Source organism: Centruroides vittatus, unplaced genomic scaffold (genome assembly GCF_030686945.1).
Source record: "Centruroides vittatus isolate TY-2023 unplaced genomic scaffold, ASM3068694v2 contig_426, whole genome shotgun sequence".
NCBI lineage: Eukaryota > Metazoa > Arthropoda > Arachnida > Scorpiones > Buthidae > Centruroides > Centruroides vittatus.
This window is the reverse complement of record NW_027122232.1, coordinates 1,249,246-1,264,453: the sequence shown is the minus strand read 5'-3', so window position 1 is coordinate 1,264,453 and position 15,208 is coordinate 1,249,246. Positions and strand designations below refer to the sequence as shown.

General features: G+C 33.6%; 1 protein-coding gene across 2 annotated transcripts in view; it reads left to right on the top strand.

Moving 5' to 3' along the window:
- Window positions 1-15,208, top strand: part of LOC136976887 (protein Spindly-B-like) — a 126,346-nt gene that overhangs the window by 96,726 nt on the left and 14,412 nt on the right. For both annotated transcript variants that reach the window (XM_067272261.1, XM_067272259.1), the window contains exon 4: window positions 4,871-5,062. In XM_067272261.1, the coding sequence (XP_067128362.1) occupies window positions 4,871-5,062 (192 nt within the window). The remainder of the gene's footprint in view (window positions 1-4,870; window positions 5,063-15,208) is intronic.

The window sequence follows — 15,208 nt, the reverse complement described above, 5'->3', positions numbered from 1 at the left end:
TGTCTGAATGCACATACGTCCAACCTTCAAGGACGGACAAACTCTGTGTTGTCGTTAGATGTTGCCTTTTATTTGGGGGTCTTCCCCTCTTTCTTCTCTTGCCCATTTTTATAATGTTGATTTCCTCGTCCAATAATGATTTTTGTTGTTATGTTCCTGGTGATACATCACATTTGATGTGTCACCTGGAAAGAAAGTTACTCCAGTGAAAGATATAATCATATCTTCCAACAATTAAATCATTTTTTTCACTGGAAAAATTTTACCACAAATAAATTTCGGAAAAATTTTTTTATTTTTCACCCACAAATTTTTTGCCAAGTTTGGGCTCTCACATATTACTACATGCAATGATTAATGAATATAAAATTTGTTGTATAGTCACAAGGCAGATGAAAGATTTATTATCTCAGTTATATTTTGAAATATTACTACACACACTCAGTAGAAATCTAAAATATTGAAAATTTTTATCAAACATAGTTATGTTGTTATAGTGAATTCAGGGTTGCACTGCACTGCATTGCCAAGTGCCAAAATTGCCACTTGGCAATATTTGAAAGTGGTGATAAAAACCCTAGTCCACATATTTTGACATTTGATATGAAATTGAATCACAAAGCATGCTTCAGTTAAAACAGCAGAATGTCAAGCTGCTGTCTGATGAGAGTGTAATGCACCACATACCTAGTGATGTGATGTCGTGCAGCAAGTTCAGACAGGAAAGCAGGAAGTTATGTTGAGAATATATGGCAGTTTTTATTCAATGCTGCACAGTGTTTCCAAATTGGGTAACTTTTTTTATCAATTGTTAGAAAACTTGGGGAATTTTTTGAGGTGACAATCCCAGAAATAAAAATCCGAAGACATTAAGTTACTTTAAACTGTGAATGATTTGAAATAAATATTTTTCTCTAACTCAATTAGCTTTGATAATCAGGCAGTGGTATTAACATTTTATACTGTAAATTGAATAATTGATCACACCATAAAGTTTTATCTACCACTTTTGAATCACCCTACATATATATTTATCACAGAAATGTTTGTTTAAATGAAAATAAAAACTAAAAGAGAGATAGTATTTAGATATAGTAAATATTATTAAAATTATTTTATTTGAAGCATTAGTTCCTGTAAAAATTAATTATTTATTTTCAATAACTTTAATTTTTCAGAATATTACTATGTTATTAAATGAAAAATTAATGATTATTTTTAATTTAGGTTTTTATTTAATTTATTGCAATATTATTTAGTTTTTCAATTAATATATCTATATAAGACAAATATTGCTTTATAAAAGTGTAACATAAAGGTAGGTAATTAATTCCAAATCTGTTCAAATTATTATAAGGATGGGTCAAAAAGTAAGTTGCACTTATCCCAAAAATACAAGTATGAAACATACGGGTCAAATTTTTATTTGTGTGAATGTACAAACTAAGTTATACTTTTCGACATAATCACCAAGTGTATTTAAAAATTTATCATAGTGTGGCATGAGTCTTTCTATTCCTTCTCAGAAGTATTTACTTTTAACATGTGGAAACCATTCTCATTTTGCATTTGTGATGTCTTCATCGGACTCATATCGGCAATTTGAAAAGTCTTTTTATTGAGCCAAACATGAAATCACAAGGCGCAAGATCTGAACTGTAGGGAGGATGTTTTTGTACACTTTATTTGAATTTTTCCAGTAGAACCTTCACAATACTTGCTGAATGAAGTGTAACATTGTCATGCAAAAGCTTTCTTACCATACACTTTCCTCAACTAGAATTGAATTTCAGTGGGATTACACCATTTTGCCCACAAGAAACAACTTTCTCCACAAATTTCTAATTTGGATGCTACATCCAAATGATGCAACATCTTTCATAACTGAAAACATATTACCCTCTGAAGCCATGTAAATGAATCTGCTACACCTTTAACCAAAAGTACAGTCAGTGTTGTCACTAGATTTCATTTAAATATTGTTTATCAGTTAAAAGTTCTAAATATCCTAGTTACATCTAATACACCTTATTGCTGAGAACATACATTTATTACGTATAACTAACGTTTTCGGCCCACTTTATGGGCCATCCTCAGGTTACAGTTGTTCGATTCTAATACAAAATCGAACACGTTCAAAATTAAACTAAATTAGAACATACATTTTAAATTTACACAAATAGAACAAGTATAACACCAAATAATAAATAAGAAAATCCAAATAAAACACAGATGTAAATGAAAATAAAATACGGTGACTGGCCGTAACCATTAAGGAAAAATTCTTTATCCTTTAACGCATATATCTATTGAGCCTCTGTATAAGCATTATTATGTGTGTTACTTTTTACCATGTACTTCCATGATGACGGTAACCCCGTCGCATCTTTATAATTTAAACATCTGCCAGACAAACCCGCTCTGTAAATTTCGCATTTCTCCGTTATGGATGACAACGTTGGCGAGTGTACTTTTGCAAGAATTTTGGCATCCTCCCATTGCACAACAGAACCATCGGCTTGCGCAATCCTGGATAACGCTGTTGAACACTTGTTTTTTGCGACATCATACTGGTGCTCTTTAATCCTCACTCTAAGATTTCTATTGGTGACCCCTACGTAGTCCTTATCAATTCCCAATTGCTCATTTTTGTATGGAATCGCATAAACTCCTGCCTGCTCTCTATCGCCAATTCTTTCTTTGTCATTTCTAATCAACCTATATACTGTGGGGGCCCTTTTACATAATATACTGGCGTTTTTGTGTCTCGATATTTGCTTCATAATAGGGAAGAGACATTTATTATAGGTAAACTTTGTGAAGTTACCCCCAGCTTCAGGTTTCTTCTTAGAGTTGCTCTTAGGCTTTACGTATGCTGTTATTAAACGCTCTATAGACCTTGTTTCAAACCCTAACTCCTTTGCCACCATTTTTATTCTACCCAGCTCATCCATCGTGTCCATTATATTCGAGCAATACAAAAATGCTCTTCTGATTAGGGCCCTAAATGCGGATAATTTATAAACGGTTGGGTCATTAGAATTTGCCGGAATATACATCGGATCATGTGTGGGTTTGATGTACACCTTCGTGTACAAAGTTCCATTCCTAAACTCAATGCCAACATCCAAGAAGTGTAGTTGCTTGCTACTAATGGAACGCATGACGATTTTCAACTATAATGAATACATAATCATGTACAAAAGATATGTAGACGACGTTCTAATTATTTGGAATAATGATGCAATGATTCAACGATTCTTAGACCAAATGAACTCTAACCAGCATGGCTTAAAACTTAACCTTGAGCAAATTAGTAGCAAGCAACTACACTTCTTGGATGTTGGCATTGAGTTTAGGAATGGAACTTTGTACACGAAGGTGTACATCAAACCCACACATGATCCGATGTATATTCCGGCAAATTCTAATGACCCAACCGTTTATAAATTATCCGCATTTAGGGCCCTAATCAGAAGAGCATTTTTGTATTGCTCGAATATAATGGACACGATGGATGAGCTGGGTAGAATAAAAATGGTGGCAAAGGAGTTAGGGTTTGAAACAAGGTCTATAGAGCGTTTAATAACAGCATACGTAAAGCCTAAGAGCAACTCTAAGAAGAAACCTGAAGCTGGGGGTAACTTCACAAAGTTTACCTATAATAAATGTCTCTTCCCTATTATGAAGCAAATATCGAGACACAAAAACGCCAGTATATTATGTAAAAGGGCCCCCACAGTATATAGGTTGATTAGAAATGACAAAGAAAGAATTGGCGATAGAGAGCAGGCAGGAGTTTATGCGATTCCATACAAAAATGAGCAATTGGGAATTGATAAGGACTACGTAGGGGTCACCAATAGAAATCTTAGAGTGAGGATTAAAGAGCACCAGTATGATGTCGCAAAAAACAAGTGTTCAACAGCGTTATCCAGGATTGCGCAAGCCGATGGTTCTGTTGTGCAATGGGAGGATGCCAAAATTCTTGCAAAAGTACACTCGCCAACGTTGTCATCCATAACGGAGAAATGCGAAATTTACAGAGCGGGTTTGTCTGGCAGATGTTTAAATTATAAAGATGCGACGGGGTTACCGTCATCATGGAAGTACATGGTAAAAAGTAACACACATAATAATGCTTATACAGAGGCTCAATAGATATATGCGTTAAAGGATAAAGAATTTTTCCTTAATGTTTACGGCCAGTCACCGTATTTTATTTTCATTTACATTTGTGTTTTATTTGGATTTTCTTATTTATTATTTGGTGTTATACTTGTTCTATTTGTTTAAATTTAAAATGTATGTTCTAATTTAGTTTAATTTTGAACGTGTTCGATTTTGTATTAGAGTCGAACAACTGTAACCTGAGGATGGCCCATAAAGTGGGCCGAAAACGTTAGTTATACGTAATAAATGTATGTTCTCAGCAATAAGGTGTATTAGATGTAACTAGTATATTTAGTAAGAAGGCTGAGTTTGAGTTAGTGATGTTCTAAATATCATTGAAATAGCATTTATCAACTAAAAGTTCTTGCTAATTGCAACTTATTTTTTGACTCGCTCTCATATTTTTTTTACAATATTACAATATATAATTTTTAACATAAATGGGGCATAGCAAAAAAAGTGTTGTGAATACACTGGTTTAATTGTTAAAATGATAATGATAAATATTTAAATATTATTAAATTTTTTTTTATTACGTAAGCTTTTTTTTTTCAACCTCCAATGATCCATAAAAAAAACAAGTGTAAATAACAAGAAGAATTTATTTTGTCTTTGTTTTATGGACCATCGAAGGCTGAAAAACTGCCCTCATACATTTTAGTGATTTAAAAAGTTTTAATAAATAATTACTTCATAGATTAATTATTTAGAAGAGATTCAAGAAAAAATACTTCAAAATGAAACTAAGTGGAAAGAAAAAGCTTTGTTATTAGAAGAACAGTTAAGAACTTTACAAGAGCAATTACATCATTCTAATGTAAATGATGATAGTTATAGTGATGAAACAAGTAACTTAAGAGCAGAGTTTCAACAAATGATAATTGAAAAGGTAAAGTTCTTAAGTTTATTCTTATATTTTATTCTTAATTTCAAGTAATATAGAATTTGAGATAAAAAGTTTCTAATTAATTAATATAGAATTATTTATTTATCATAAAATATAAAATTATATTTTTCAGTTTTAAAAATTTTATTAGTTTCTTTTTTGGTTTTTTTATTATTTTTGTGTTCTTAATGCAGCTGCTTTTTTTTTCAAGTATAACATTTTCAATTGTAATATCAAAATTTGAAAAATACAACTATTAAAAATATGTATTCTGGTTGACTTTTCAAACGTTTTGTTGTTTGAATATTATTTATTATTGATTAATGTTAACAATTAAAATTAATGCTTTGTGATTAAGGGGAAAATGTTTAATAGATTTAGATTTGTACTGTTCTTTACCTTGTTTTATTTGTTTAATTATTTTCATGTATAAGTGCTATACAGGTATGTATCTCTTAACAACAGTAAACAGTAATAGTTTAGATCAGGGGTCCCCAACGTTTTGTACCTAAGAGCACATTTTAGAATACCGGTTGGACGGCGGGCACCATTTATTTTTCAAAGTGAATTTATACATGGACATAGTTAATAATACATACACATAATGTACAGAAAACATTTAATTCCAAAAATGTAATAAAACATACACAAGACTATTAACAATAATTTTTACAAAACAAGTAATTACTAAACAATGCATACAAAATCTACAGAGTATAAAAATTCTTTATAAAAAATATAAATCTGAAAGTAAATGGATTTTTGGCATTGCATTTCATTGGCCATCGCTTTGTAATTAGAAGAGTATGATGATATTCCTGCTCGTAAGCAATCGTCAAGGTGTTCATCTGTAAGTCGTGATCTGTACTTTGATTTTATGATATTCAAAATGGATCGGTTTATTTCATTTCAGGTATGGGAAATTTGGTTGGTGAAGATTTGGCGGAGGGGAAAAAGAGATCGGTCGCATTTCTCTTTGTGCTTTTATTTGTGTTGGACGCCATTTCTACTTTTGAGTGATTAATCATTAAAAACGAAGAAACTTTTACATAGCATTTTATTGAAAACCGAAATATTTTTATTTTTATTGTGGTCGCACAGCGGCGGGCACACGTAAAACGATCGGCGGGCGCTATGGTGCCCGCGGGCATAGGGTTGGAGACCACTGGTTTAGATGTTATAATGACACATGGTGATACACAGTGCCGTAATGCATAAACAAACCTACAGTACAGCCAGTTGTGTAAAGTACACAAGGTGAGTCCAAAAAATTCATGAATGAAGTATTTTCAGAAAATTTCTGAACAAATACTATAATTTATTGTGTCATTATAAATGCACTATGAATATAATTTTACAATAAATGAAACTAGTTTTGAACATCAAAACTTGAAATATCATACTTTACTATACCTTTTCTGTTTAGATACATAAATACTTATCATTGCATTACAATTGTGTTATATACAGCATGTATGAGTAATAGACTATACCATATAGGTTTGTCTAACAAGGAGGATGGCCTATGGGATCACCTATTTTGATCAAACTTGGTGAATATATAGTGCATCTCCAATGATTGACCTGTACCATACATACATACATACATTCTTTATTTAGGTACAAAAGTACATTTCTCGGCCCCGCGTATGCATTACCGAGAGGTTTGTAAAATATTAAATAGAGTAACATTGAGTAAATATATATATACATTAGTACAGTTAAAGTAATTAAAGAATAAATAGAATAAGTACATATGTATATGTAAGAACAATATAGTATTTGTAATAATAATTCATAGTGTTTAAATGAATAAATTAAATGAACAAAAAACAAAACAAAACAAAAAAAAAAAAAAGATTATAGTTATTATAGGTAATTATAGTTGCTGAAAACTGTAGGCACATCCGTGGTAGTCATAGTTTTATTCAGCAATTAAAATGTCGAAATGTTTGCCTGTAGGAAAAGCAGAGATCCAAAATGGAGAATGCCTGATGAGTGGTCTACAGGTGATCCAGTATGTCTATAGTTTAAGACACTTTGCCTTTAACAAGGCGCAACTCTCAGACGATGTAGAGTTCACGCACTAAGGGACGACCTAAAAGCAGCACCTCTCAATGCACAACTGAAGCAAACATAAACACATTGGTTTCCACAAAAAACTGAAATTTCGTACTACAGTTAAAAACACGTCGTATACATCAGGGCACGTTGATTACTTGAAACACGCTGAACACTAAGATATCGAGGCACACAGAGAAAACCCATTGCACAGATTTAGGAGCTTGCCGAAACTTATTTGAAGCACACTTGACCCATTGAAAACACCACAATGATATGTTGAGACACACTCAAGCACATTGAATTGATTTAAACATTGAAACACACTAAGCACTAAGCCTATTAGGCACACTAATGCATACGAAGCACATTAAAACACTTATGAACATACTGAAGACACATTGGAGGACGTTGAGGCACTTAAGTCTAGAATTCGTTGAAAGATATTATAGACATGTTGATCTCACTAAACCTGCCAAGCGCGTTGAAGGAAATTAATGAACACCACTGTAAAAAAAAAAAAGGTCGGTCGGTTTGCTCCCGACGAGACCATTGAAGATTACAGTAGTTCACCACACCTATAAGTTCAATATCAAAGGAGCACTTCTCCATCGAAACGTTTTATTAATAACGTAGGTTGTTCGTTAAGCATCTCACCCGTAAGGGTTGACACTGACATAGTAATTTCTCTGTTCCATCATAAGCTGTTAAAAGTACATTTCTAGCTGGTGAGTATTACACTTCTTAGAGTGTGCTTTATCAGTACACAGATTGCCGTTCTTAGTGTGTGCTCTGTTAGTACTCAAATTAATAAAACAGGCTGCGGTACAAGCTGGTAGTTAGAACTCGCCAGTACAAATGTATTCTGTCAGTACATATAGTTAATACAGTACTTCCTTTCGTAGGGCAATCACTAAGATAGTTAATGTTTAGTTGATTAGGAGAAAGCACCTGGTCATCGCTTCACTCAAAGTATAGACACTTTTATTAAAGAGAAATTGAGTATAGAATATCAATAATGGATGTAGTATGTAAATGGAATTGAATATAAGCAATGATACACCAAGTTATTTTATACTAAAGATATACTAATTATATATGAGTTGATTTGCAATTTTAACAGTTTGTTTGGCAAGTTTTATAAAAGCATTGTAAACATTTTTGTTTATCCAAATATCTGATAAGTTGCATGGCCATCTCACACCAAGCTCCTCCATCAGTACCCTTAGTTCTTGTCTTTCTCTCTCAGTCATTACACAATTATAGAAGTAGTGTTTCGAGCCATCTATGATATGGCAAGTAGGGCATTCATTCGATGTCCTATTAGGTGGGTAGTTAGTTTTTGTTTTTTTTTTGGTTTATGTAGTTGTTTTGGTTGGTTTTTTTTGTTTGTTTTTTGTTGTTGTGTTGTTTGTTTTGTGTTTTGTGTTTGTTTGTTTGTTTTTTGTGTTTTGTTTGTGTGGTTGTTGTGTGTTTGTTGTTGTGTTGTTTTGTGTTGTTTGTTGTTTGTTTGTTTTTGTGTTGTGTTGTTTGTTTTTGTTTTGTGTGTTTGTTTGTTTGTGGTGTGTTTGTTTTGTTGTTTGTTGTTTGTTGTTGTTTGTTTGTGTTGTGTGTTTTGTTTGTTGTTTGTTGTGTTTGTTTTGTTGTGTTTTGTGTTTGGTTTGTTTGTTGTTGTGTTTTGTTTGTTTGTTGTGTTGTTGTTGTGTTTGTGTTTGTTGTTGTTTGTGTGTTTTTGTTTGTTTTTTTGTTTTGTTTTTGTTTTGTGTTTGTTTGTTGTTTTTGTGTGTTTTGTTTGTTTTTGGTTGTTTTGTGTGTTGTTGTTTGTTTGTTGGTTGGTGTTGTTTGTGTTGTTGTTGTTTGTGTGGTTGTTGTTGTTGTTTTTTGTTGTTTGTGTTATCTCTCTCTCTCTCTCTCTTTACTCTCTCTCTCTCTCTCCTCTCCTCTCCTCTCAAGTAGGGCATTCATTCGATGTCCTATTAGTGAATCTGGCCAGATAGCTGGCGAACTTCCCATGGCCAGTAAAGAATTGAGTGGTATAATAATTCGGGGTAAACCATTTTAATTTATAAAATTGTTGTATATCCGGTATGTAATCATAAGTTATATGACTTCTGTTTTCGTTCCATCTATCTTGCCAATTGTACATTGTGTCTTCCCATAACATTCGTCGTAAGGTACGCTGACTGAGTTTATTATAGTTTATTATCAAAGAGGTATTCTCTGCAGCCTGCTTGGCCAAGGTGTCAGCTCTTTCATTTCCAGTTGTTCCCTGGTGGGCTCTAACCCAGGTAACAGTATAATTACAGTTAGATAAGCGTATTAATTGTCTAATCTCCTCAGCAATTGGGTGCAATTTAGTACTGTTTATAATATTAAGTGCTGACAGGGAATCCGTATATATATGTATATAAGCATTGTCATATGAATCCTTAGTCCAATTTATTGCCAATTTAATAGCGAGCATTTCTGCTTGAAAAACCGTGCAGCAAGTGTCTAATCTAATTGTCTGATTATAAATTTCATCATTATTAATATACGCAACAAAGCTGCATCCAACCATACCATTTATTCTTGAACCATCGGTAAAAATTTGAATGTCGGTTTTTTGAACATTATTATCGTCACAATATACTAAGATATCTGGGTTAGTTGTTTCGTAAAATGGAAATGCCCATTCGACTTCATCATATGTTATATTTCGGAAGGTTGTTTGAATCGTATTTCCCCATTTAACTTGCTGTAATTTACATCGCTGAATAACAAACATATCGATCGGTGGCCTTCTAGCTATCACTTGAAGGCTTTGATTATTCGCAGAGCGATAGGCTTTAGTAAGTAGGAGTAGGGCACGTCTCTGTGACGATATTAACTTTCGTTTTGTATGAACTTTACTAGTAGCCCATCCCCAAGTCCCACATGCATATGTGATGATGGGGATGTAAATAGCATCATAAATAATGGCCATTGCGTCTGTGGAAAGGCCCCAATTTTTCCTCGCTACCTGTGCGAAAGCTTGAAAAATAAGACCGGTGCGGTTTGTAATAAACTCGATGTGTTTGTCCCAGCTTAGTCGAAAATCTATAAATACTCCCAGATATTTCAATGTTTTTTCCACTTTGATGACATTTCCGTTCATTACGAGATGAGGTGGTCGCCGGTATAGATTACTGCCTCTTGGTTTATTAAAAACTATTCCCTTTGTTTTGATGGGATTGAAATGGAGTTTATGCTCTATCCCCCAGTTGTATACATTTTGAATCAAAAGATTGCCTTTGTTCTCTAAATCCGCTCTTGAGCGACCACCAATCAACATCATGACATCGTCCGCATAAGCAGTAGAGTGGTCCTGTCCAAAGTCTTCTCTAAGGAAGCAGTCAAAGGTTATGTTCCAAAGTAAGGGTCCGCATACTGACCCCTGAGGGCATCCTTTGGAAACTGATTTTCTTACATAATGCTGTCCATATTGTAGAACAGCCGCTCTATTTCGTAGATAATCTTGAATAAGTTGGAAGATATTGCGTGGACATTTAATCTTTCGCAGTTGGAGTTTGATGAGCGGCCACCATGCGCTATCAAAAGCTTTGGTTATGTCTAAACTAATTCCAAGGACATACTTATTATTCTCAAGTAAACATTTTAATTTTTTAACCATATCCTCTACTGCGTCCTCCGCCGATCTTTGTGGTCGAAAACCAAATTGGATGTTACTGAGGCATTTATTTCTTTCAACAAACCAGGAAAGTCTATTTGTGATTAACCTTTCAAGTATTTTGCCAAGCATTGACAGCAATGAAATAGGCCTTGCTTCATCAGGGGACCCCGACTTTGGTACCGGTACGACTCTCGCAATCTTCCAGGCAGATGGAAAGATTGCGTGTTGGATGCATGTATTATAGAGTCGAACAAAGTGCCGTGGTATAAGAAACCATAATTTTTTCGCAATATCAGCTGTGATGTTATCTAGGCCAGGGGCCTTACCCTTTTTTAAATTGCAAAAAGCTTGGCTTATTTCTCCTATAGAAAACGGCGGCATATTTTCTGTGCCATCTATTAGATCTGCTTCTGTACGGATATGCCTTTGCAAGTTCGTATCGTTCTCTGGATCATCCCCCGGGCAATACGTCTCCAACTGGGAGGTCAAGGTTTGAATTAATGTCTTTGGTTCATTTTCAGTGCCCGTGGGAGCTTTAATGATTTTAGTTTGCCTTAGTTTGTTTGTACACATTTTAGTTATGTAGCCCCACGGCTTTTTAGAAGCTTCTGTACAAAAATCTTTCCAGCTGTTTATTTTTTCTTTCTTAATGGCCTGTTTGTACATCCATTGGTTTGTGAGATAATTATTTTTACGTATTCTGCGCATTTGATCGTCTCTGCACCTTTGGTACATTTTTCTGAGTCGTCGTGTTGTTTTTCGAAGGTTTTCGAGTTCAGCAGTCCACCATGAAACCTGTCTTTTTTGGGGTATCTTTTTCGGGATATATAGGTCACAAGCATTTGTTATTGTATTAATATTATTATCTATTTGTTGACAGGTTTCATTGCGATTTTCTGAATATTGACTTATCAGGTGTGCCTCCAAATAATCTTTCATCTCCAACCAATTCGCACGGTTAAGAGCATATTTTAATGGTAGAACATACACTGGATCTTGAGCATCATCTGAGTTTGAGAAATCAAAAGTAATTAAAGCATGTTCCGTAAGGCTGTCGTCAGTCAGAACTCTCCAGTTAGAAATTTTAGTGTAAGTACTATTGCATCCCACAGAAACATCAATCCAACTCTCACCTCTATGTGAAGTGAATGTTGGCGGAGAGAGTGGATTGTTAATAATTAGAAGATCATTGTGTGTAAAAAACTCCTCCAGTAAGCTGCCACGACCATCTAAAACATCACCGCCCCAAGCCGGTGAGTGTGCATTCATATCACCAGCGATCAAGATGTGTGTACCCCTAAATGCATCAACAATTCTCTGAAGTCTATTAATAAAATCCGCAGAATCAGCGTGACCAGGGATATATACGTTCACCACAATAAGTCTAACCTCATTTATATTAATCTCAACAGTAATTATATACTGATTACTAAACTCAGTGTGGTGCATGATAGATATGTAGATATTTGGGACTAGAATTATAGCCCATGGGTACAAATCAGTCCCTCGAAGTATAGGACAGGTGGTAGGAAGGCACTTAGGTGTGTTCCTGAGACAATATGGTTCCTGGACCAACACTATATCATAATCACTTATATTTTTACTTAAAAGGGAAGTTGCAGCTATGCTTCTTCCTACGTTAATCTGCAGAAAACGCATTTTATAAAAGTTATTTCTTTCCATATTCTGTTCGTGAAATAATATACTTTTTAATACGTTGCTTTATGGGGCACGAACTATCCCGAGCATTGTGTTGGTGATTATGTAGATTGTCTCGTTTACAGTGATAGCATATAGGCTCTTTATTCCGGTTTGGGCAATCGTTGTAAAGATGGTTTTCCGTACAATGACTACAAATGATTTCAGAGTATGTACAATCACGTGCCGAATGGTTATATCCACAACATTTAAAGCACTGCAGAATCGGATAAAAATCTACAACTCTGCAGCGCGACCATTCAACATTAATCTTCTCCATTACCAAGAGGAGCTTTCTAACGTATGGTGATGTTTCTGCTACCCAGTTTTTATAGGTGTAGGTCTTTTTCCCCAAAGCAAATTTGATTCTAAATTGGTTCATGAAGTCTTCCTCTGTGATGTTTTCGTAAATTGTATGGTTCTGTTGATATATTAACTTTGGGAGTTCTTCCTTCATTATATCAGTGTGAACTGAGTAGACAGCAACATGTGGCCATCTCTTTTTTGGACGACGCGTTACCAGCTCAGGTATCTGGTCTTCTATGGTTTTTTCTAAAATTGCTGCCTCCCTATTGGTTTCCAGTTCGATAGCTAGTCCCCCGCCTCTAATTTTCCTGATTTTGTCTATGCCGATGTGTATGTTGGAGGGCTTGATCTTAATATTCATAATTTTCCTGACGACTTCACTGTTATTATTGTCTTTTTCTCTACTATAAACAAGTATTACTTCTTTTGTAGAATTTATTCTAGAATTATTGCCAGTTCCCATGTTTCTACCGGTCTTCACAATTGAACTGTATAATGGTGATGAAGGAATGCATTCCAATGTTTTGTCTTCAATTTTGTTCAATGCTTCAAGAACAGCTTTTTGAATATCATTATAACCTTCAGTAGGGGTAAATTGGGCTGTTTTATTCTGAATTTCACCAAGTTTGTCAAGAGTAGTTTTCTGGGCCTCAGCAAAATCTTCAACAGTAACATAAGTTGTTGTTTTGTTTTCAATTTTATCTAATTTTTCCAAGATTACTTTCTGGGTGGTAAAAATCCCCTCAAAATTAAAGTTTTGCAGTAAATCCTCTTTCTTAGCTAGAGTGGTAAATTTGTTATCGAGTATTTCTGGTAGTTCGATATTGCGAAGACTAGTTTCAGCTAAAGCAATTACTTTAGTGAATTGATCAGTGATATATTGTGAATGCACAGCAGTACCTAGCTTCCCGTTTGTATTGCGAGCGATATATCTTTTAATTTCTTCTAAAATATCGTGAGCGTTTTTATGAAAAGTTCCTAAAGTTGTATTTTCCATGGTTGGTTCCATGTTATCAAATTTCATAGGTATAAGCAAATCCTTCATATAATAATAAAATTAGCTTAATAGCAGATATATATAGATTCTATAGGATGCCAAGTCCAAAAATATATGACAAAAATATATTACACAATATACTTATAGCTAAAATTCGGCCAGAAAAAGTCTTCATTCGGTTTACACATTTATCAAACTAAGGTAAGTAACCGTAGCCATGGCAACCTTATAGATGATGAAGACGTTGAAAATAGCCTGTACCAAGCAGTAAGATGCACTACTCAAAATTAAAGTTGAAAATTGCACAATTACTTAAAACCTTTAGAATTTTTATTATTTGCAGAGTGGCCAGTGGGTCAATTGGTGTGTGCTACTTTCATATACATGAGGTTGGTGTCTTGAATCCTCCTGGTATCAATGTAGTTTTTTTTTTCTTTCTAAAACTATAATTTTCACTTTATTATTGATGTTTTTTTAAATTTATTATATTGTCAGAGAGAGAAACTGATTTTATTTTTTATAAAACTACAAATGTACAATAAACTATTACAAGAGCAAGTCAATGTCAAAACCAATTAATTTAATTAAGAAATGCTACATAACAATATTTATTTAAAAACAAAACATTTTTTGTATTTTCATGTGCATGTACAATATGTACTGTACTTACTCTGGCAAAGTCATTATTTAACCTAAATGTGTGTATAATTGCATCTTCTTTTGCTAAAGAATGAAAAGATGGCTTTGATATCTCATGTTAACATTGATAGCACAGAAATTTGTTCTTCAAAAGAATCACTGCATGAATATATTGCAAAATAAATTATGTTTAAAGGATGTTTTTACATATTGTGAAAGCATCCTCAAAATCAAGAGCTATTGCAGCTTGAGAGTTCTTTATCAATTTTGGAAGTTGCAAGGGTGGTAAGAGGAAACATTAAGTACCGCAATATTTTCTGATATGATATGGTAGGCATGACTCCTCAAAATTAGTTGATAGCAAAGTATTTTTAAACATTAGTCAAGTTTGTTTTTCAAGTGATGTGTGTAAATCACCATCTAATTGTAAGAATGCTGCATTTATTTGATGTGCAGAAATGTTTATTTCAAATGATTACAACAATTATCATCCAAAAATTGTGTTTCCAAGGAGCAAACAGATTGAATAATGTTAATAAAAAAATCTGTTTTTTATTAACAAAGTTAGTTTTGAATAATGGTAATTTTGTTTATATCTTATCATCTCAAGTAAATTATAAATACAGTAAATATTACATATGAATCCCATATGTACAGAAATATTTGAAAATAAGTTTTTAATAAATGTAATAAATTAAAAAAATACCAAGAATAATGTGAAAATTATAGTTTTATAAAGAAAAACTCAACATTGATACCAGCAGGATTTGAAATACCAACTACATGACTCTGAAAC